We start from the raw sequence: 24520 nt of genomic DNA, 5'->3' as shown, positions 1-24520 counted from the left end.
TGAAAATCTGTTTATTTTATATGTTAACAGGACCCAGTTGATCTGGGATGGGAGCCATATGTCAAGACATGGTTAGAAAGCGTTTCTGCAGTAATATCAGAAAATGATGTTGAGTACCTTGGAAGTTTGTTTTATTTAAGCATGAAAAGAGGGCTAGAGTTTTTGGATAACAATAAGAAAATGCAAATATTTCCTGTACATCAGATGGGCATTGCGGTGAATCTTTGCAGAATTCTTGGTTCATTTATTAACATAATCAAAGCAAGTGAGGGATTACAATTCAGTAAGTAAACTCATTCTAAGATTAATGTATAATTTGTATTATGTTGTACATATATAACAAGGTTCATAGAGAATGTTCTGTTTCTGAGGTGGGATGGGTGGCGATGTAAGAATGGCTGTGTTATTTTGTTGAAGCAAAAGCAAACAGGAATCCTTTGGCACTTTAAAATGTAACCTAGTTGAGTCATGCAGGTCAAGTGGTATTAAGTCACCCAGTAGGGTTGCCAACCTCCAGGTACTAGCTGGAGATCTCCCACTATTACAACTGATCTCCAGCCGATAGAGATCAGATCACCTGGAGAAAAATGGCAGCTTTGGCAATTGGACTCTATGGCATTGAAGTCCCTCCCTTCCCCAAACCCCACCTTCCTCAGGCTCCGCCCCCAAAATCTCCCGCCGGTGATGAAGAGGGACCTGGCAACCCTATCACCCAGTATAGGCCTAGTCCCAATGAGACTTCCCTCAAACTCCAAAACAGCTCAGGAAAGGGCCATGACCCCTCCCCCTGCCTTTTACTCAAAGAAACCAAATGTTGGAATGTTACAGGTTCTCCTATTATTTTATGGCTTTTTAACCCCACCCCCCGTGGTATTTTTTTCAAGTGGGAACATGCAAGAGCTTGAAGAAGGCATCTCATTTCCCTCTCCCCCACTATTTCTTCTTCCTGAAAGCCCCCATAGCCTCTCCCATTTTCCTGCTTTCTTTTTAGGGTTGCCAACTCCAGGTTGTGAAATTTCTGGAGAATTTGGGGCATTGGAGTACTCAGAGGGCAAGGTTTGGGGGTGAAAGCATCTTCAGCAGAGTATAATGCCATAGAGTACACCCTCCAAAGTAGCCATTTTCTGCAGGGGAACTGATTTCTGTCATCTGGAGAGCTGTTGTAATTCCGAGTGATTTCCAGCCCTCACCAAAGTTGGGTAATCCTAGTTCCCATGGAGGAAATGGCTGCTTTGGAGTGTGGAGTCTGTGGCATTATACTCTTCTGAGGTTCCTCCCCTCCTCAAATTCCACCCTTCCCAGCCACCCCCCTCAAATCTCCAGTTATTTCTTAACTTCTTGAACTTTCTTTTACATTTCTGTTATCTTTAGGTTTCATCTGGTTAATTGTTTTCTTGTGGGCCTTGCTTGCCTCCTGCGCGACATTTCTATTTGGTTGCTATGTATTGTATATGAGCCCTACCTATTTTCTTTACAGTCCACTCTTATGCAGTTATTCCAGCCAAAACCCACTGATTTCAAAGTGGGATGACACAAAGCAGGGCTTTGGATGACAATCTCAATTAGCAAGCAGGATCATATGGGAACCTACCCCCCGTTCTTTCAAAAAAATGTGCTATTATAACTTCATTACGTAGGTCTAAAGTCGCTAATTTTTATTCTTATAGAACAAAAATAGGAACTTAGACTAATATTGTAAAAACGTATACAGTGCCTAATTAGGTAAACTGGAATTTGAACTCAAATGTTACAGATCCTATACTCCATTCCCTGTGTCAAATACTTTCCCCGTCAATATAATTGAGTTACTTCTCATGCATACACATCTCCCATTTGGAACCTTTTCTGGTTTCTGAAGGGCAGAAAATGCCTTACTATTTCTGTTCCTCTTAGTTATTTAACGTTCTTCCAGTTCTCTCACAGTGCAAGGGGTCCTGCTGACAGACAGATGGTCAATGAACCCTTCCTGTCAAATACATTCTATGCACTATATTCCCTTGTTCCCTTATACATTAGCATTGTATTGCATATCTGAAAAATTGATATAATCTCGTCTGACTAGTAATCTGTAGTCTGTTACCCACTTGCCGATAGTGTAATCTGAGGACCTAACTGCATGTGGAGAGTGGTGTTTTGAAGTTTTGTGCTTCCCGGGAATGCATGGTGCATGAAGATAGGGGGCTTAGACTGTCCCCCTGCATTATGAAGGCTCTGTTTTCCCTGTCGAGGGCTGCACGTGTACTGGTGGGTGGCATATTACATTTCCACAGCAGGGCAAATAGTTCCCCTGGGGCCGTTTCAGGTCAGGAAACAAGCACAAGGGGTGTTCTAAGCCCTACTTACTGCATGCTGTGGACCCAATCTGAATCAGGTCCACACACATATACGAAGTATGGCACTTTAGGATATGTCACTCAAAGCAGGTAAACATAATATGTAATTGGGCCCACAATGAATGTACAAGTGCAGCATAATGGCCAAGACTGAGCTGAGAATATTTGGAAAAGCAGATCTTTTCATCTTTCCAAGCACCATGGACTGTTTATGTTTGTCTTGTAGACTGTATTGCTGAAAAGAAACAATCTTTAAACAGATCATGTTTTGCATAGTAGCTAAGACTCATCCACTCCATTTCTATATTAGAAGCAGCAACCTAGTGATTTAGTACATTTACAGTGCAATCCTAAACAGGTTTACTCAGATTCCTTCTTAGGTCTGTTCAGTGGGGCTTACTTCCAGGAAAGTGTTCTCAGGATGGTACTGCTAGAGTTTTAAAGTAGGTTAGAACCAAAATAATAATATTTTTTTATTAAAAGTAATCAAAGTATCAAATCAGTTGCACATAAAATCACAACTGTCAACTATAATTTGCATTAATTATTTCATGAATGGGCCAAATGCATACATCTGTCATGTTATTTTTAAGGTCAGAAAAGAAGATATGGTTCTGCAGCTTCTGCATTTTTGTGCCAGGTCAATTCTTCTCATTTTTTTGAAACTACAGCATTCTCTGGAATGGAACTATCAAAGAAAAGGTAAGCAATAAGGGCGCATAATGGATTATCAAATACCTATGAAATAATTTTTAATTACTTCGCCAAAAAGGATAATTAGATACTAGTATAACCAGAATCTATATATTAGGTAAGATTTCTGATCGTATTACTTGATATTCTATTATCTAAGGCACACCATAATTTTCTAGGCAAATGAAGGATCCAGTACTTATTCTAGTTGGTCACTCCTTTCTTTTCCCAACCTCCATCTTGGATTTTCTGTTCCAGTTAGAAAATAGACCTTTGCACAGATATTCCTGAGTAACAGCTTCAGAAAGCACTGAACACTCTGCAGGCCAAACGATATCTTCGTTGTCGTGGCTTCTGCACAGTCCCACAGTGGGGCTACGTGTGCGTAGGCCAGCTATGGAAAAGATTTCCAAAGTTTTCTAGCAGACTAGGATGTGTTCCTTTCCCTCTGGTGCTTTCCCACCAAAATCATCACATGATCAGGAAGAGAGGCACTACTCCTGCAGCTTTGGCTGCAGCCAGCCTGACTGAAAGAATCCTTCCCCCTCCCTGGCTGCCCTTGATTCTGAGCCAGAAGACTGGAGGTGTGGCCAGGCAGACACAGCCTGACTGAAAGAATCCACCCCCTCCCTGGCTGCCCTCATTCTGTCCCAGAATCCTGGAGGTGTAGGGTTGGTATACTCTTGGTTTTCACAAGGCTGTTTTCCACAAGGCTTCAGTGTTGACAGAGCAAAAGTGCACAGCCTGATTACAAAGTGTAGATAAAGCTTTATTCAGGAACTAACTTACTTTGTAGAGAAGAGGAGAGACAGAGATAGTATCCTAACTATATTACTAGCTGAAAAAGAAAGAGATTAATATCCTAACCCTAGCGAGGGGGTAGTTAAGGGGCGCCCAGGGTTGGAGCAGCTGCACCACCTACAGAGCTGCTTGCTGCCAAGCACAGCAAGTCAAAAAAGAAATTGTAAATTAAACCCCATGGAACTCTCCATAGAGTTCCACAGGGCTACGCCTGCCTTTTTACACGCATTAACTCGGAGCCTGGAAAAACGGGCATTACTGGGCCGAAAGGGCTTAGGTCATCTCCACCCCCGGGAACAACCCCTTTTATGCTGGCATAAGCCCCAGTGCTGCATGGCTCCCTGGAGCCAGCTTAAGTGCCCCTAAGCCAGCGTTAGTGCCACTTTACCAGCACTAACACCAGCACAGATGTCATGTCAGCTCCTATCCTTTCACCTCCCCCCCATTAGGATTGGGCTGCCTGTGTGGAACTTCGAGAAGAAGCAGGAAATTGCCCTTAGAGTAGCAAGCTGGAGACAGAGAAGGAATGACACTTGACAGGCGAGAAGGTGCTGACCTCACTATCCTATTTAATTATCTTCTTGCTGGGCTGTGGCTCTATATTAGGGCATCTGCTTGGCATGCAGAAGGTCCCAGGTTAAATCCCCGGCATCTCCAGTTAAAGGGACTAGGCAAGTAGGTGATGTGAAAGATCTCTACCTGAGACCCTGGAGAGCCGCTGATGGCCTGAGTAGACAATACTGACTTTGATGGACCAAGGGTCTGATTCAGTATAAGGCAGCTTCATGTGTTTTCTTCTTCTTTGTATATCAGACATTGCCTATTCCAACATTCAGCTACATGCCAGCTTAAATAAAGGCACTCCTTCCCTTCTCAGGTGCAAAGATTCTCCCCCATTCCCTTCCAAATACCCAGGAAAAAATGGCTTGTATATTTTCCCTTGTATTTTATTAAAATTGAAGTTAGGGATTCAGAGATGGCATATGCCATATTTAGGAGGGTGCTGCCTCCGGTGCCACCCTAAGCTATAGAGCTTCATGCAAGGTATTACATACCTGACTTTTTTCAATGGAGTTCAGGGCTGTAGTAGGAACTTCATGCATTTCTTTTCTTGTTAATTTCAGCAGAGAGCAGTCATGGTTTTGGCAGAAGCAACCAAGTAAACTATTTGTATTATTAGGAAAACTTTTCATATTTGCATTTACTTGGGCCTTTGGAGGAATTTTAAGGCGAGAAGATGAACATGAGGGTGAAACTCTAATTGGTATAAACACTACCAATGTTGATCTTGCAAATCTGACTCGTGACTTCAATTTCCTCGTTCGTGATATATTTGAAAATCAGCCCCCTGCTAGTAAGTTCTAAAATGTTCTTTTCACAATATGTAATTGTATACAGTATTGTTAATACAGAATTAATCTTAAACACTGAACAGAGTTGGAACAGTCAAAAAATCTTCTAATCCCAGGACTTCCAACATGCTGCCTGAAGGCCAAATACTGCCTGCCTGACCCAGGGGTGCAGCCTACTGGAGATTTTAAACTTTTTTTTTACCTGATTAGCCAGAACACATGAACTGGCAGGCCAGTAGGGCCTAACCCCTGCTGCTGCTACCAGTGTGCAAAAAAGGAAATAGATATGAACAAACAGGGAACCCTCAAGGACTTCTGGGGGGGGGTCTCATTTTCCCTCCCCCACTACTTCCTCTACCCCTTCCTTGAAGGCCCCCATTGCTTCTCCCCCTTTCCTGCTTCCTTCTTCCTTTCCCACCTACCAGCAAAAGTATCTTTCACCTTTGGTCTTCTGTGCAGTCCCTCTTTGGGGACTGAGCATCCACAGGCCAGCTGCAGAGAGGAATTTTTTAGTTCTAAAAGATTGAAAAGGCGCTCCTCCCCTTCAATGCATGGTGACATTTTCCTGTTGAAACCGTCACATACCATGAGGAAGGAGTGCCAGTTCCCTTCAATTCTCTTTTTGATGCCGTTCAGAGTGGCTGGTCTCTAGCATTCTCTTGTTTGTCTCTACTGTTCTGTTGCTGTCAGGCTCACTCTTTGGAATCTTGATGGTGCAAGAATCTTTATTTTAAAATGTGCCCAGTATGGCATTAAGATGACCCAAACTGATGAATACTTGTTGTGTTTTCACTGGCCTTGGTGAGGCACACTATGTCGAAGCTTGCTGTCATGGTCAACAGCTCATTTCTGAGGCAAAGAGTGATAGGGCCTCTCGTCTTAAGGCTATGCACTGGGAGAAGGTGCTTTCTGGTTCAGACAGCCCAGCAGCTAAACCATCTGCCACATGGGAGCTCTCTTCTCGGCCTGAGTCGGTATCATCCCACCACTAGGATCCAGCCTCATATCTGCCTAGATGCCAATCCACGTCTCCAGGCCCATCAGAATGCTTCAAGACTGACACTTAAGAAAGCCAGGTCCAAGGCAAAGCACCTGGACAAGGCTCTAGCTTCATCTCAACTCAAGCCGTCAGACAAGACCTCTTTGGTTCCACAACCCTTGCCCCTTTGGTTCCACAACCCTTGCTGACTGACCTCAGTGAGGACCCAATACTGTATGCCAAGTCCTATGCCTTCTTCTTCAGTTCCATGACCTCCATACCCATACTTACCTTTACTAGCCTACAATGCTGGAAGGGGTGACTTCTACCCACACCAACAGCTGGTTCCTTTAACTGGTTCTGTTCCAGTCCGACCACATCCTCCCCAAGCTTCAGCCCATTTCCCCCAAGAGCCACCAATTCATCAGAATTCTGATTCCAAAGGGGAGGATGTGGCCTCTCAGTCAGACCTCAGTTCCATTTCACTTCGGAACTGTCACCTGTTAAAGCCGTAGGAGATTCTACTGCAATGACTCCAAGTGAAGACTTTACTCAGAGGAAATGCTTTGCATGGCCAAGTTATTAGTAATGGATGTAGTGTTCTGAAACCTGAAGCCCAAAAGCAAGATTCTGAGTGCTTCATACTCTGATGTGCCTTTTATTGTGGCTTTTCCCTTACGCCAGCATTTTTTGGACATGGCTACCTCAATTGCAAATTTACATTGGTTGCAATGACTCCCAGTGAAGACTTTACTCAGAGGAAATGCTTTGCATGGCCAAGTTATTAGAAATGGACATAGTGTTCTGAAACCTGAAGCCCAAGAGCAAGATTCTGAGTGCTTCATACTCTGATGTGCCTGTTATTGTAGCTTTTCCCTTACTCCAGCATTTTTGGGACATGGCTACCGCAATTGCAAATTTACATTGGTTGCTGGAGCATAAAAGAGAATTTTAGAAGACAATTAGCTCATGTTTCATAGATTACAGAAAAGCTTTTGATTGTGCAGATCAAGAAAAGCTGCTGCTGGTTTTTTTAAAAAATGGGTGTGCCACAACATCTGATTGTGCAAGAACTCTTATCTAAAAAGGCTGTCTAACAAGTCTCTGTTTCTGACTTGCCCTATGGTTTCTACTCCAGATACTTTCTGGTGTCCAAGAAAGGGGGTAGGAATAGGCCTATTTTAGACCTGTGACAATTGAACAAGTTTCTCATTTTAAACCTGTGACAGTTGAATACATTTCTTAATGTGAAGAAGTTTCGTATAGTTTTTCTTCTGATTGTGTTACAATTGCTATGATTAAATGTATGGTTTGTTGTTTTGGATCTCAGGGATTCTTACTTCTATTCACTCTGGCAATAGGAAGTACTGTACCTTTGCTTCATGTGCGCTGGTTCCTGTTTCCAATATACCATACTCCCCTTTGGCTTAGTCACTGCCCCTCGCATATTCACTAAATGCATAGCTGTGGTGGCGGCTTTTTTTGCAAGCTAAAGGTTGCACCATTTTGCATATCTGGTTGCTCCCTCAGAAGGTAGGCTACAATCATACATCAGACTAGAACTTCATATCTAAGCTGGGTTTGGCACTCAGCTAGGAAAAATCTAAACTCTGCCTCTCTTGGGCAGTCCAAACCCAAGTGGTGAGGCAGACCTAAAGGTAGCTTTTATGGGAATTCCAATCTGTAGCTTTCACGGATTATCGAAAGCACCCACAAATCACAAATAATTTCCTGCCACTGGGAAAAGGGGGGCCAGCTTCTCCACAAAGGAGGGAGAAGATTCATCCACCTGCGCTTGTTCTCAGAAAAGGGACTTTTGCTCCTGATTAGTGTCATTGGGAGAATGGTGTTGAGAATGATTGGCTTTAGGCCTAGATGTTCATCAACTACCCTGTGTCTGAGGACCTACAGTACCAAAGCCAAAGTGTTTTGCTCCAGGTCTGGGAGCAATCCCAATTCCATTGATGATGCCATCCAAATTCCCTGGAAGCAGGGCTTGTTTTATGCCTTGCTTCCAACTTTCTTATAGGCAGGGTCTTATGTAAGATCAGGGCTCAGGGGACACACCACATACTAATTGCACCTTTCTGGCCTAGGCAGATTTTGCCATGTTGAGAATTTGCTAATGTCTAAGTCACATCCAATACTCATATGTCAAGTGTGGTTACTCATTTCCAATGTTCAGGGGCCGCTGGTCCATTAGGGCAAAAGAGCCCCACCAAGCTCAGCTCCTTGCTGCTTGCCTTCTTTACAGTAAAAGTAACATAATGGCCATTCTGAGCTTACTATCAGTCCAGGACTGTCAGACTGTCAACTCCCTCCTTTATCAATCCCACATTACAAAGCAACATGCTAACATCAGGCACTAACCATCAAAGAAGACTTAAACTTTGTTAGCTGAAAATTATAAAATCAATCCCAAATGGGAAATGGAGTTTTTTGTTACCTTGAGTGGCAAATAGCAGCTAGAAGAATTGTAGTTTTGGCGAGAACATTGAAGAACAACTTGAAAAGTAACTGAATTCCTGCCTGGCATTTGGTTTTGTACTTGAGTACGCAGAAATGATACACAGGCCACCTGGATTAGAGTGGCCACTGAAAACGTTTGAGTGCAAGAAGAATTATTAGCCTCTTCCGCACTCAAGGCCATAATATTCTGGAAACTACCAGTAAGGAATTTAAGAAGTTTGGACTAAACTTGCTGCAGATAGGGCACCTGCAGTGAAAGGAGAGGCAGATATATTCAAGTTAAAAGAGGCTGTTGGTATGCCCAGCTTCCATTACACCATTTATCAAGAGAGTTTGTACGGTGAACTTTGCAATTCAGAATCATGATATGATGTGGCAGAAGAAGTTATCAAAGTTATGAATTTTCTGTTCCCTTAACCTTTCAGTTGATGGGATATTTGGAAGAATTTGAACCAGAGTATAGAGATTTAGTTTATTTTAATGTTGTTAGATCGCTAAATTGTGGAAACGTCGAAGAGATTTACTGAGCTGCTTCCTCAGATCAATGACTTTTTGAAATTAAATGGATCTGAGACACCCAACTTATTGGACCCCTCCCCCACTGGCTTACATGAGTGTACTACCTTACTGACAAGAAATCTGAAAATACTCACCTTGAAACTGCAGGGGCGGGGGGGAAGAAGAGCATTGCTGATTTGTTCAAAGAAGTGCAGTTATTCAGATTCAGACTAGATATGTGTATTCAGCAGATGGCAACTCAAGACCACACTCATTTCCTGTTGCTGAGATCAGTGGAATCACAAATTTTGAAAAACTGCAGAGGTTTTTGTTGGAAATTAAGTCACAATTTCAGGAGAGATTCGTAGATTTTGATATGCATCATGTTTTACATTTCTGCGGCTTCTTTTGCAGTGCAAATCTCAGGATGTGTCTTTATTATCAAGCATTTACCATATCACTGTGGATCAGTTTCAAGAGAAACAAACTATGAAATAATCTGTCCACCAAAATGACACAGTATCCCTGGAAATCTTGAGCCAAACTACGTGTTATGATTTTTAAAATGTTGGGTCTGAGTTGCATTTTGGTAATACCTTCATCATTGGAAGGGCATCCTGAGGACAAATGTAAATGTACAAAAAAGAAGAAAAAATCTGAAAATGTGAAAGTTTTTTTTTAATCTTCTTAACCCCCCCCCCCCAAGGGTTATTTTGATGGGGGGGAAATGGAAATGGTTTAGATTTTTTTTTGATTTTTTTTAAATGATGGATGAAATGCTTTGTATGACAAAGTTTTAAAATACTGCATTAGCTGTTATTTACTCTCTCAAATGCTTTAAAAACATTTATTGAAATACTTCCAGAATGTAGTTGTGTTGGTGTGTAGTAGAACAACTAGATTTGAGTCTAGGAGCACCTTACAGACTGGGTACTCATTTTACCAACCTCAGTAAAACTTGTCTAATATTTTATTAGCAATGGCCAGTCATTGTTAATCTTATCAACAACAAATCTTTAGAAATGGAAAAATTTCCATGGAAAATTAATGCACTGAAAACATTTCTGCCACATAATTTTGTTCAATTGATATTTTATGCCTTTGTGGAACTGTTTTTATTCTCAGTTACTCTTCTACATGGAAGGCCTAAAGACTAAATCTTTTTGGGGGGGAAATGAAAGCTGAGCATCTAGGTCAGTGATGGATTAAATATGTAGTGGGTAACATGCCTGGATTCTGGATAAAACCCAGACAGACCAGTGATTTGGCAGCCATACACATTTTTACAATCTGAAAGTAGGGAGTGGGTGGGGACTGAAATTATGAAAAGGGTGCAGGGGGCAAGTTTTTTTTAAAAAAAACATTCCGCATACCACAACCATGAATTTGGGGCTCCTGTTTCTGCCCACTGGAGTTTAAAAACTTCTCCTGTCATCAATCTACTTAAGCCCTTACTTATTTTTCACCATGTGGGATTTATATGACAGAATGTTGCATGACCAAACAATATCAGATTATATGCCTAGCACATGTATCCTCTACACCAGAACCATTTTGCATTGATACTTTGTGATTCTATTTCTGTCCATAACAGCTCCTTTTTTTCTTACTATGTCCAGATATTCAGTTTCCATCAGGAGACAGAACTGCTTTTGATTACTTTGTAGATCTGCAAACAGGAGAGTTTGTAACATGGGGAGAAATAGTTCCCTCTACACAATATCTTATTCAGCAGGGTAAGAATAGCTGCTGTTTATCTCACTTTGTCAGATACAATAAAGAATGAAGATCCATCAGCCAATTATCCTGGTCAGAAGGTGGGAGGTGTTTTACAAGGAAGGGCCAGTTGGTGTCAGGATCCAAAGCTACAATGGAAAACAATCAGTTTGATTAAAGCAAGGAAATATGCATAAAGGTGGGAAAGAAAGAAAATTATCATCTGTAGTGGGATAGGATTCTTATCTCATTACAGATGCTAATTTGGTAACTATATCTTTTTTGGATAACTATTTCATGGCAAACTCCATAATTATTTATTTATTTATAGTCTGTCTTGTTGAAACTCAAGGCAGATTACAGAATATAAAACAGTGTAATTAGATAGCATAAGATAGCCAATGAAAATGAACAATGCAATAGAACTAGGATCAGAGAAAATGTGAACAACAAACTATCTAAGGCAAGATATACTATAAACCCAGCAGACAAATAACCAAACAATAAAAATATACAATCCAATGGTAACTGGTAAAGCTTTTACTGGGCCAGCTAACACAGGGCCACAGGGTAAAAGCCACAAGCTAAAAGCCAAGACCTCTTAGGTTCTTGCTGTTCAGTTTGCACTATTCCCATTGTTCAAGAGGTCATTTTTATAAAGGAAATAGAGCCATATTATAACAAACTGGTTCATGAAGATGCTTTAATAAATGGAACAGGACTATACTATACTATAAACGGAACTGAAATCTATTCTTAGATTTCTCTAATCCTAGTTCTATGACATTGCTTATGAGATGTCTCATCCTAGAGATTACATTGATTTACACTGTAATCTACCTTGAGTCTCAGGGAGAAAGTTGAACTATAAAGAACATACATTTAAAATAAATAAATAATTATAATATAATTTAAAACATATAAATTTAAATTTTATAATAAAAGGTTTTAAAAATACAATTATTTGCCTAAAGTCAGGCTCTTTGGAGAAGATAAATTCTCTGGTCTGCCTATTGCAGTTGTTAAAGTAATGTTTTCAAATCAGCAGAACAAGAGTCCTATGGAAAAGAACACACATACACATACAAAAGAACTACGGAAAATTGCTTTGTGAACTCTGTTTTGTTTAGGGGAAAGTTCAGGTATATAAAATATAAGAAAGCAAGAAGTGAAGTCAAAGTATTTTTTTCTTTAACTGTAGAGACAGCAGATCATTCGGATTCATCTAATTCTGATCCTAAAACGGATGGAAATCAAGAAACAAAGCCAGCACCCCTTGCATTTATTCCCAATATTGATACGATTCGGTACACTTTCTTAACAAGTCTTCTTTTAGTGAATAAACATCCAGTACTCATTATAGGTAAGGCCATTCTTAAGAACCATTAAACAGAAAAAGCGCTGTCTGATTCAAAATGTTGAGTAATTAATTGTTTAAATGTATTAAAAAAACAGTTTGATTACTTGTAATGTTCTTAATTTAAATCAGTTATAGAAAAGTCTCGTTCAAAAATAGATTTGTGTGCCTAAAATATATGAAATTGATGATATTGGTGTGGAATTTAAATACAGTTCAGGGATCTTTAAGACTGTATTATTGATCCTATATTTACAGCCCATTCCTGAGCTAAAGGATGAAAGATCTTAGGAGGCCAGGAAGGGGCTGTGCCAGCGTTTGGTCCCCCTGCGCAGGCGCCCATGCCACTTACACTGCCCAGGGTGGCATGAACACTAGCAGGGGGACCTGGATGCCATCCTCCTGGCGCTTCTGCGGCAGCACCACCCAGGGACACCAGCACAGCCTTGCGCTGGTGTCCTGATGGCGCACTTCCGTGTGCCATCCTCTTGGGGCCATTTCTGGGGCATTCTGGCGCCGGGCCAGGGAAGGAGCTGCCTTTAGGCGGCCTCCTAAGTCCTTTCAGCCTAGGAACGCCCCCTTTCCCTTTCCTTTTGAGGTGGTGTTTCCCCTTGCGACCCTATGGAGCAGTTGCACGGGTTTTCCAGAGAAGGGGATGGTTTTGTCTTCAGTGTGTGGGGGGTGAAACCTCCTTTGGAGGCAGTACAGCTGCACTGCCTCCAATCACTGGCATAGCTCTCCCCCTTAGGAATGGTTGGCCCATGTCCTGTATTCTTTATGAATTATTATTTTTTTACATTCACAAATAATGCCTTAAGTCAGTTATTTTGGTATGTAGGCTTACCAACCTCCAGGAGATTGATATTACAATTGATCTCAAGACCACAGAGATCAGTTTCCCTGGAGAAAATGGCTGCTTTGGAAGGTGGACTGTATGGCATGGTACCCTATTAAGGTCCCTCCCCTCCCCAAACCCCACCCTTCCCAAGCTCCACCTCTGTTTTTGCTCTATTTTAAAAAGTTTTAACATTGTATTTTTTCTGTTTTATACTTTACATATTTTGACTAGATTGCCTTACAACCATTGGAAAAGCAACTCAGTAATTTTATACAAAAATAAAATTAACTTCCTGTTAATTTTAGGTGACTCCGGTAGTGGAAAGACTGCTATGATTCACAACATGCTTGGAAGACTTCAGAAACAAGGAGGATTGCACATAAAAATGGGAACAATTTTAGGAGAGGTCTTTTTTCACAGTGAAACTAAAAGAGCAAGGTTACTAATCTTAAAATTTCTGGCTAATTTTAGATTACTTTGCAGTACTGAATAAAAGTAAGATTGTTAAAACCAAATTGATCTTTGAGGTACTCTGATAGAATCCAGAGTAGCCTTCTACCTCTTATTAGTATGTTATTGGTTCTTGCTCCATCCATTCTGAGAAAATTCTTTTTTATTTGACTTCATAGTGGTAGTCTAATTTTATTCTTATACTAGGCACTTAAAATTGAGCATCAGCTTCAAAAATGTCCAGCCATTCTTGCCCCACTTTGACCGCAAAAAAAGTTAAAAATCTTCCCCAGAATATTTGTATTTTTGACAGCTCCATACATGAGAAAAATAATCCTTTGATAAGAAGCTTGAAAAAATTGCACAGCCATATGCAACCATCCCTGCCAAAAACACCCTTCTCCCCCAAAAGTAAAAATAGGAAGATCCTGCAAAGGAATAAGTCTCAGGGTTGCTTGACAGCTGATCCACACACCACAGTGGGGCAGCTGCCAGTAGGGTTGCCAGCTCCAGGCTGGGAAATACCTGGAGATTTTCGGGATGGAGCCTAGGAAGGGCAGGGGAGTGTAGGAAGGGGAGTGATTTCAGTGGGGTTAATGCCATACCGTGTTTCCCCGAAAATAAGACACTGTCTTATATTTATTTTTCCTCAAGAAGACACACTATGGCTTATTTTCGGGGATGTCTTATTTTTATTAAGTATGGTACTGGGGGAGAGAGCTTGTAAGTGGCCCCACCTGGGCTCATGCTCTGCCCTGTCCCGGGGTAGTCGTCGGGAGAGAGGGCCTCAGACCATTCCGAGGGGGAATCGGAATGTCCCCCCTCTCGGCTCCTGTTCTCCCCTTACCACCCCCTTCCGGTCCCACCCCCAGAGTCCATATAAGGGTGAGAAAGGCTTGCAGCAGCCTTCTCTCCCTCCTTCCGGACACGTGGGTCTCGTCTTCCCCGCCCCAGCCCCGAGCGCGCTGGTTGCCAGGCCTTTGAAGCGGCCGCGGGAGACTGCCTCTGCTCAGCTGGGCTCCTCCCGGTCTTCGCGGGCCTTTGAAGCGGGCACGGGAGACTGCCTCTGCTCAGCTGGGCTCCTCCCGGTCTTCACGCTGTCCTGTCGGGACCATGTCTTATTTTCCGGGTATGGCTTATATTGCGCAAATGCTTTGAAATGCTGCTACGGCTTATTTTATGGGTATGTCTTATTTTCGGGGAAACACGGTAGATTTCACCTTCCAAAGCAGCCATTTTCTCCAGGGGAACTGAACTCTGTCACCTAAAGATCAGTTGTAATAGCAGGAAATCTCCAACCACCATCTGGAGGTTGGCAACCCTAACACCCCAACCCTATCCTCTAGCTGGGGAAGTTCATGTCAAAGGAATGTGCAACCAACCCAGTGAGGTGCTGCAAGCATCCTTGACCCCCCCCCCCCCGCCCCAGTAGCAGTTCTCCTGAGTACACTTTGCTGGAATATGCCCCATAGCTAGGGTTGCCAGCTCTGGGTTGGGAAATACCTGGAGATTTTGGGGGCGGAGTCTGAGGAGGGCGGGGTTTTAGGAGGGGAGGGACTTCAATGCCATAAAGTCCAGTTGCTAAAGTGGCCATTTTCTCCAGGTAAACTGATCTCTATTGGCTGGAGATTACTTGTAATAGCAGGAGATCTCCAGCTATCTGGAGGTTGACAACCCTGCCAAAGACACAGCAGCTGTGAGAAAAGGCATATTAATGTCCCCATGAGCTCAGTTGGGCTCAGGATAACAGTGCAGGGGGGAGAAGGGCTCCTGCTCCCTCCCCCCTCCCCCATGCTGTTTCCTGAGCTGAAATAAAAAAAAAGATTTGCCAATCTTTGGAGCTGTGCACCTATCTTTGGAGTTGCATATGGAGCATATATGTGCAACTCCAAAGATGGGCAAATTACTCCCCCGCGAGCCATGTGGAACTTGGACCTAGTTTGTCATACAATATAATGAATAGTTTGACCCATGCTGTTCCTGAATCCTCTGGGTTCAGTTCAATATCTTCAGGACGACTCATGTGAGGAAATCCCCCCAGGTTTCCTGAAGCTGCTCATCAATTGAGAGACATATAAGCCTCACATCTATGTGTAAACTTGGGACTCTGTCTAAAAATCCAGATGTTGTAGCTGGTCTGAAGTCTCAGATCTCTCCTGAAAACAGGTTTGGGACTTTAAGGGAAACTTATGAAGTACATACAACGTGAATATATTTTGATAGTATCATGGCAATATAAGGGACTTTCTAGAATATCATTTTATTACATAATAAATGAGCAGTTGTTAGTTCAGTTGGTGTGGGCGAGCTTAAAATCTATTTTCTGCAATATTTTAGCCTCCCTGTTTCCCCAGACTTTTTAAAAACATTGCATTTTAACTTACCTTGTGAACTATAATTCAACAGTGTAGCTGGCATCTGTTAGCATATTTCTCATGACATAACCCATCTTTTTAAAGGCTCTTTGTGCTTCCCACTGTACAATTGCAGCAGCAGTACTTAAGTATTCTTTTTAAATTTTGAGGGAGGGGGGAAGGCCCAGTAAATGCTAACTCACAAGGTTATCTTTTTCAACAGTGTATAGTCTTAATTTTGTTATAATGTGTGTGTGTCTTTTCTGTAGTGTTCCAGTGCACAACTGCTAGATTTTCTTTTAAGGCAGCCACATGATTCCTGCCCCTGAAACTTTCTGCTGCTCATCATAGCTTACTTACAGCAAGATTTCTCCATTGTGGAGGCAGACTACTGTACTCCTAGTACAGGGCTAGTGCTCCTTTTTCTTTTCATGGACATTGATAGATCAAATATCTGATTTAGCAATACCAGTTATATTTTCAGATTTCAATATGGCTGAGGTGGGAGAGAGGTCAAAGTTGTTTTTGTTTAGTTGTTTGATCAGGATTTGGGTGGGAGTTCTAAATCCCTAGGGGAAAATATAAAGCAAATTGTTTATTTTTTGCTTTGTTTTATTTATTTTAACACTGTTCATGATTTTGCACATTGATATTCACATTTTAATGTATATGTAGAATGCAAATTGATAATGAGAAACTTGTTCAGATTTGTTAGTGGGTATGGAGAAGAGCTGCCAACTGTGAGTTAGGAAATTCCTGGAAATTTGGGGGTGGACTCTGAGGGGAAGAGGGTTTGGGGAGGGACCTCTGTGGGTTGTAGTGCCATAGTCCACACTCCAAAACAACCATTTTCTCCAGGGGAACTGATCTCTGTAGTCTTGAGAACAGTTGTAATTCCAGAAGATCTCCATGCCCAACCTAGAGGTTGGCAAACCTAGTATGGAGAAAACTTCTCCTGTAATGGTTCATTCATTGCCCTCTCTAATAGTTGGCAGTATTGGCAAACTATCAACAACAGCCATGTAAAAATCAATGGTAAATTTGTCATAAATATTAGAAATAGTAAGCCAAAAATTTGATCAGTGATTCTGTTTAGTAGTGTTGATTCTTTGTGCCATGCTGCATTTCTGCATGTATATATATATATATATATATTATTCTTCCTAGCTTTGCAAAGAATTTTGGTGATCAGCTTCGCAGCCCTTTGAAATCACGGACCTCAATGAAAGACACAGGTATGGTTTTTCTAAATAAAATTAGGGAATTTTTTCAGGATCAGATTTTTCTGCTATAAGCTTGGCCTTTAACTGCATATTCAGTTATGCTTGAGGCAAATGGTGGGAACAATTCACATCTCAAAACCAAACTATTCAAGTCAGTGATGTTTAGATAAAATTGTACTGATGTTCCAGATTTCACTGCTGGAAAAGGTGCTAAGGGAGCTCTGTTTGCCCCTCCCTCTGGCTTCACATGCCTGGAGATGAACAAGTGGTGCCAGAGGAATGAGTAAAGGCTGGGGTTGCCAGCTCCGGGTTGGGACATACCTGGAGATTTTGGGGGTGAGCCTGAGGAAGGACTTCAATGCCATAGAGTCCAATTGTCAAAGCGGCCATTTTCTCCAGGTGAACTAATCTCTGTTGGTTGGAGATCAGTTGTATTTATCTACTTCCTCCTCCACTTATTTATCTACTTCCTCTTCTACAGCTCAGATGGTCAAATGAGGCAGAGTGGGATTGCAATGACAATCTCTGTTCAGACCTGTGCATGTTTATTTCAATGACTTTATTGAGCCTGAAATATGAGTGTGCACAAATGCACATATGGAGTGTCGCATATTCATATTTGATCATTTGTAATCTATGTAATCTATACAATTCCAAAACCTATGTAAGGTCCAATTGTTGGTCAGGTATTGTATCAAAAGTTCAGGACTGATTCTTAACAAGTCAGTTTGTCAGCGTAGCTGAATAGCAGATTTATTGTTATTTAACCACAAACAATTCTAATTTTATCATTAACTTGCTTTGAGAGTTTTAATGAGGATTATCAAGATGTAGCCTAGTTCACCTCGTATTGTTCATTTGAATTAATTAGCTTTAGATTCCAATTATTTTACTTAGAGAACAAGATTTTGTCAAAGTCGAAAGGAGTTGTTCCTAACGTCTTGTTCCTGTCACCTTCTCTGTAAAATGTGCCATGGAAGGGTCTGATCAGGCTTACTCCTAGTGGCTTCCAGTCAAAAGAGATTTTATATTTTGGAGAGCATATCTTGAATGCTGGGCTTACCATTTTACATAACATTCTGCCTATCAGCTTAAGACCTGATTTGCCTTATCTTGGAGTATAGTAATGATGATGTATTTCAGTCAAACTTAGAATGATAAAACAGTCACCTTTATTAGCACTTGCTTTCTATGGATCTATTTGCATAATTTGCATACATGGTTACTTATGGATTTCCTGCCTAACAAAACGAGTTGTCAATCATGATGGGTAGGTGTGTTAGTCTGTAGCAGTAGAAAAGAGGAAAAGTCCAGTAGCACCTTAAAGAATAACAAAATGTTAGTCTTTAAGGTACTACTGGACACTTGCTCTTTTCTACTGAAGAAGAGTTGTGTTTTATTTTAAATAAGCTCATTATCTCAAAGAAGTTCTTTGTCTGTTCTGCTGGGAAATAATCTAATTTCTGACTGATAAAATTTCAAAGTTTGCCAGAGAAGTCTCTCTCAGAGGATTTGCGTTAAACAGACCTAATTGGAGTATTTTGTGCTGTATGCAGCTAATGATGTTTTTAACTCACTGCAAGAGCTGAATTTAGTGTAGCTCTCTAGGTATGAATAAAATAATTCACCACAGACGCCCCTATACATTTGGGAAACCTGAAACACCAGAGTTGTATGTGCCTTAGGGCTGCCAGCCCCCTGCCAAGGGCAGAATATTTGCCACTCCCCCACCACCAATCAGCTGGCCAGCAGGGCCATAAAAATGGGGGTGGGAGCAGCATCCCAATGTGCTGCTGTCACTCCCCATAGGTGACATCAGCAATGCTGGCAATGCATCGCTGGCAATGTGCTGACATCACTTCTGGTGTGCAGCAAATGTAATGTCATTGTGTCCTATGTGACATTACCGGGTTGCTGGGCTGGATCACCCACCCCCCACTGGTAAGTCCCCCCAGCCCCCTGTTGGTTCCCCATTAGGACCAGGCAGCCCTAATGTGCCTTAGAATTTTGTGCATTCAGTTCAATTTATGTAGGTTGGAGGTAGAAATGGATGCTGCAATCCCACTTCCTCCACCTTTCATGCTAATTATATCCCCTTCAAATATCTGAAGGGGGCTTTGTATCCCATAAATCTTGGCAATGACTACAGATACATTTCTGAGTTTTCTTAGCTTTGAATATATTGCTTCCTAAATGGAATCATTACAATATTTCTTACATGCTAACTCACTCTGGATGCTAATGTTCCTAGGCTTATTCATTCTGTCTTGAAGTTGCCTGTTACAGCCTTTCTACAGTACATGTCCTGCACCCTTGCATGTATCAGCATCTGACATACGGTCATTAACAAGATAAACTTCACACATCTTAATTTCTGCATGTGAAATTGCTGTTAAATGCATAGGATCAAGGTCAGTAGAAAGGGTGGAAAACCTAATTCTCCTTCCTGTCTCGGGACAGCACAATATGCTGAATTGAGTAGGCAGGAGAGAAATATTTTAAATCAATACAACATGATTAAATAACTCCTTTGTGTAAAAGAGTGGTATAAATTTTGTGACTAAACAGCTTGTTAGCAAATGTACTTGCTTTTCTCTTGTGGTAATTTCCACATTTTACATTTGCTACTATTGAAAGTGTCACAGATTTCATTAAGAAATAAACTAAAACTGGCACAGTCAATAGCAGTAGTGACATCCAGCTAGTAAATTAGAATACTGAAAGAAATGTTTATTGATTCCACAATTAATTTCATCCAAGATTCAGCTGTGAACTTAAAAGGGATGCCTGATCCAGATAACCCACATCCAGAACATACAAAAGATGCTGTAGTTAACATACTACAATTTAATGCGCACACCAGTGCTGCTCAAACACAGGCTTTGATTCTTCAGAAACTAGTACTGAAAAGTAAAGATGTCCTTGGTGCTCTACGATCAAAACAGGTAAGAAACAAGCTATTCTTATAATGAATGCAGATGATGAATGTATTTGGAAATAAACCATAAAACTTTGGAGATAGATCACTGTGGGTTGCCATGTTAGTCTGTCTGTAACAGTAGAAAAGAACAAATGTCCAGTAGTACCTTAAAGACTAACAACATTTCTGACAGGGTATGAGTTCACCTCTTTCTGAAGCTGTGATATCTGAAGAAGTGAGTTGTGACTCACAAAAGGTCATACCCTTTCATGAACCTTTGGTTCATCATTGTGATGCCTGTGCGAATAGCTGGCGCTCATTGGGGCTGGTGGGGTGGAAGACAGGGAAGTTAATGGTAAAAAGAGCCAACAGTAGGCAGAGCCAACAAATTCTGCTCTCCTGCAATGATACTAAAAAGAAATTAGGCACTGCAGTACAATTCCTTAACATTTAACTGATATTTATGCAGGTGCCAACCTAATGCAACTTCTTTTGTTACTGTGTTTGCAATAACGTTAGGAATACCCAGTGTAGCTGAGAGATCCTGCCACATGCCCCTCATTTCCTAAAAAACACTACTGAGTGCACTAATCAAAACAGTAAAATTTATGGAAGAAAGAAGGCTATGTGCACTGTGTTAATAAGATCTTATTAAGCAGGAAGCCTCTTTTCTTTTGCTATGGATTCATATCACCCCACTGGGTATGTGACTGCCAATAGGAAAACACAGACACCAAGGTGGTACTGATACAAATTTAAATTTATTGACGATATTGTATTTTGTGTAAATTGATCCTTTATTTGTTTACCTGTACTGGTCATTGACCGTAATAAAGATCAATAACAATACCAATGGCTTATTGAAGGCTGCTATTGCACAGTATACCAGAATCACAGTATACTCCATGAGACATGAATAAATGGTAAAAGGCACTGGTTATTTTTTAAAACTCTCAGAGATGTATATGGCTACTCCAAATAATATGGGATGCATAAACAGGCAATAATTAAGCAAATAAATTATTAATCTACAGTATGGTTCTAAACCAGACACTAGGTAGTGGAAAGATGGACCATTGCAAATACTCTTGAAACAAAAGGTTGTAAAAGGACAAGAGCAGGCATAATGCGTATTAGCTATTCTGAATATGAAAAGAGAAGAAGAAGAGTTGGTTTTTATACCTCGTTTTTCTCTACCTTTGTGTGTGTTAAGTGCCATCAAGTCGCACTTGACTTATGGCAACCCCTTATGGGGTTTTCAAGGCAAGAGACTAACAGAGGTGGTTTGCCAGTGCCTTCCTTTGCATAGCAACCCTGGTATTCCTTGATCGTCTCCCATCCAAATACTAACCAGGGCTGACCCTGCTTAGCTTATGAGATCTGATGAGATTGTGGTAACCTGGACCATCCAGGTCAGGGCACCATCCAATTTTATTGGTCTTACTAAAGGTAGATGAGAAGTAAATGGTGACAGAAACAGAATCAAAAGTCTAAATGCAGTATATTGTCGAAGGCTTTCACGGTCAGAGTTCATTGGTTCTTGTAGGTTATCCGGGCTGTGTAAATGCAGTGTTCCAATGACTTGCACATAGAGTATTATTATAATAACCAGTGTAAAGAAATAGAAGAGAACAACAAAAAAGGAAGAACAAGAGATTTGTTTCACAAGGTCAAAAGGGAAATCAAATCAAAAGGGAAATGTAAAGCCTGGTTAGGAATGCTGAAAGATCAACATAGAAATACACTAACTGAACAGGACAAAATAAAGAAAAGATGGGGACAATACACTGAAGAACTATTCATAGGAGCTGAAAGGATGACAGATTCCTTCAAAGCAGAATTTTTTGAAGAAGAACCCTACAGTTTTAGAAAGAGAAGTGAAAGCTGCACTGAGAGCAATTGACCGAAACAAATCACCAGAGGTAGATGGGATCTCAGTAGAGCTATTTCAAGCCACAGAAATTGAGTCCATTAAAATTTTAACAAGAATATGCCAGCAAATATGGAAAACAAAACAATGGCCCACAGATTGGAAAAATTCAATTTATATGCGAATTCTAAAAAAAAGGAGATATCAAAGACTGCAGTAATTTCCCCCCAAAAAACTGCAATAGCTTATTGCACCAGCACAGTAATTTTCACTCAAGTAAAGAGATGCTCAAAATCTTACAACAAAGACTGTTACCATATATGAAATGAGAAATGTCAGCTGCTCGGGGTGAATTCAGAAAAGGAAGAGGCACTAGAGATCATATTGCAAATGTAGATTGGTTATTGGAGAATATGACAGAATTTCAGAAGAAAATCAGCTTGTGAAGAAAATCAGCAAAGCTGTGGGTTCGTGTAAAGCTGTGGGTGGTTTTAAAGGAAATGGGTGTGCCATAACATCTGATTGTTTTGATGCTCAACCTGTACACTGGGCAAGAGGCTACTGTTAGGTCAGAATATGGAGAAACAGAATGGGTTCCAATTGTGTCAGACAAGGATGTATTTTATCTCCCTATTTCTTTAATCAATACACGGAACACATCCTAAGGAAAGATGGATTAGATTTAGATGAAGGTGGAATAAGAATTGGTGGAAGGAACCACTACTGACAGAAAATAGAATACACTTGAAATGACTCCTGAACAAGGTTAAAGAAAAAAGTGCCAAAGCAGGATTACAGCCGAAAATCAAGATGATGAAGTAATGACTGTTGGGGAACTATTGTGAAATATTTTTTCCTGTTTGTTGGTTCCATCATCAACGAAAAGGGAGAGTGCAACCAAGAAATCAGATTGAGATTGATACTGGGAAGAGCAGCCATGAAGTACCGCGTTTCCCCGAAAATAAGACATACCCATAAAATAAGCCGTAGCAGCATTTCAAAGCATTTGCGCAATATAAGCCATACCCGGAAAATAAGACATGGTCCCGACGGGACAGCGTGAAGACCGGGAGGAGCCCAGCTGAGCAGAGGCAGTCTCCCGCGGCCGCTTCAAAGGCCCGGCAACCAGCGCGCTCGGGGCTGGGGCGGGGAAGACGAGACCCACGTGTCCGGAAGGAGGGAGAAGGCTGCTGCAAGCCTTTCTCACCCTTATATGGACTCTGGGGGTGGGACCGGAAGGGGGTGGTAAGGGGAGAACAGGAGCCGAGAGGGGGGACACTCCGATTCCCCCTCGGAATGGTCTGAGGCCCTCTCTCCCGACGACTACCCCGGGACAGGGCGGAGCACGAGCCCAGGTGGGGCCGCTTACAAGCTCTCTCCCCCAGTACCATACTTAATAAAAATAAGACATCCCCTGAAAATAAGCCATAGTGTGTCTTCTTGAGGAAAAATAAATATAAGACAGTGTCTTATTTTCGGGGAAACACGGTAGCTAGAAAAGATTCTTAAGTGTAAGGATGTTACACTGGTGACCAAGATCAATTTAATTTAGACCATAGTACTCCCCATTACTATTGTATGGGTGTAAAAGTTGGACAATGAAAAAAGCTGACAGGAAGAAAGTTGATTCATTTGAAATGTGATGTTGGAGGAGAGTTTTATGGATACCATGGACCACCAAAAAGACAAATAAGTGGGTTCTAGACCAAATCAAGCCTTAAGTCTCCCTAGAAGCTGAAATGATTAAACTGAGGCTATCATACTCTGGTCACTCTGGTCAATTATTCACTCAAAAAATTGCTGCTCTCTTGAGGCAGAGTAAAAAAAAACCCGAACTTAAAAGGTTATTCATGGAATCGAATCTAATTCATAAAGCCCGATGTAGCTTGGATTACTCATAGAAAAAGGCCGCAGCATTTGACAGCGGTTGTGTCTGCCCCTGACTGTTCAGCCTTCCTCCTGCCGACAAGCTCACTGTTGAGGCCCACCCCCACTTCCATCACAACTTCGCCCATCGCAGCTCCACAGAGGGGAGGCATTCGAAGGAGAGGGGGAAGGAGAAGTCCTATCGGGCTCCAAACTGCTCTACTCCATTTTCATGCAACCGAATGCATGGGGAGTTCTGCCTTGGATTTGCCACTCTCTGGATGCACATTTCCCCCCATCCGAATTCTCAAAACTCAACAATAAGCCCCCAATGCAGAGTTTTGAGAATTTGGATGGGGAAAATGTGCAGCTAGAGAGAGCGGCAAATCCAAGGCAAAACCTCCCCTGCGTAAACGGCCCTTGTCTCCCTTTCTGCTTTGACTCGGCACGGTTCCCCACTTTCCCTTTCAGCTTTGGATTCGTTTTCCCGTTGACTTCTGTTTTCTGCTTCTGTCCACTTTCCTTGTTTCTCTTTTAGTTCCCCCCCCCCTTTTTGATGGTGTCTCCTGACTTGTTGCTTCGTCCCACTTTGGAATAGTTCTTTTCACTTCTCCCCTCGTGATTTACGCTCGTGCACCTTTTTTTTCTTCACCTCCACCTCTTTGTTTCCCCCTTATTTTTTTTTCTTTCTTTATTAGTGCAGCAGCCAAAGCACCCAGGGCCATTTATGCATGGGAGGCCACACATCTCTTGTAATCTTGCCGTAGAGATTTGGATTTGGTACGGCACTCAAGCGCAGAT

The 24520-nt window shown here is 41.6% G+C and overlaps 1 protein-coding gene across 1 annotated transcript in view; it reads left to right on the top strand.

Moving 5' to 3' along the window:
• DNAH14 (dynein axonemal heavy chain 14) overlaps positions 1 to 24520 on the top strand; it is a 238257-nt gene that overhangs the window by 96689 nt on the left and 117048 nt on the right. Inside the window, exons 37-44 of the mRNA XM_056853367.1 lie at positions 31 to 265; positions 3005 to 3035; positions 4952 to 5181; positions 10745 to 10861; positions 12043 to 12204; positions 13342 to 13474; positions 17008 to 17075; positions 19824 to 20008. Coding sequence (XP_056709345.1) covers positions 31 to 265; positions 3005 to 3035; positions 4952 to 5181; positions 10745 to 10861; positions 12043 to 12204; positions 13342 to 13474; positions 17008 to 17075; positions 19824 to 20008 — 1161 coding nt within the window. The remainder of the gene's footprint in view (positions 1 to 30; positions 266 to 3004; positions 3036 to 4951; positions 5182 to 10744; positions 10862 to 12042; positions 12205 to 13341; positions 13475 to 17007; positions 17076 to 19823; positions 20009 to 24520) is intronic.

This window comes from Euleptes europaea, chromosome 7, assembly GCF_029931775.1.
Source record: "Euleptes europaea isolate rEulEur1 chromosome 7, rEulEur1.hap1, whole genome shotgun sequence".
In the NCBI taxonomy this organism is placed as follows: Eukaryota; Metazoa; Chordata; class Lepidosauria; order Squamata; family Sphaerodactylidae; genus Euleptes; species Euleptes europaea.
This window is presented reverse-complemented; position numbering and strand designations above follow the sequence as displayed.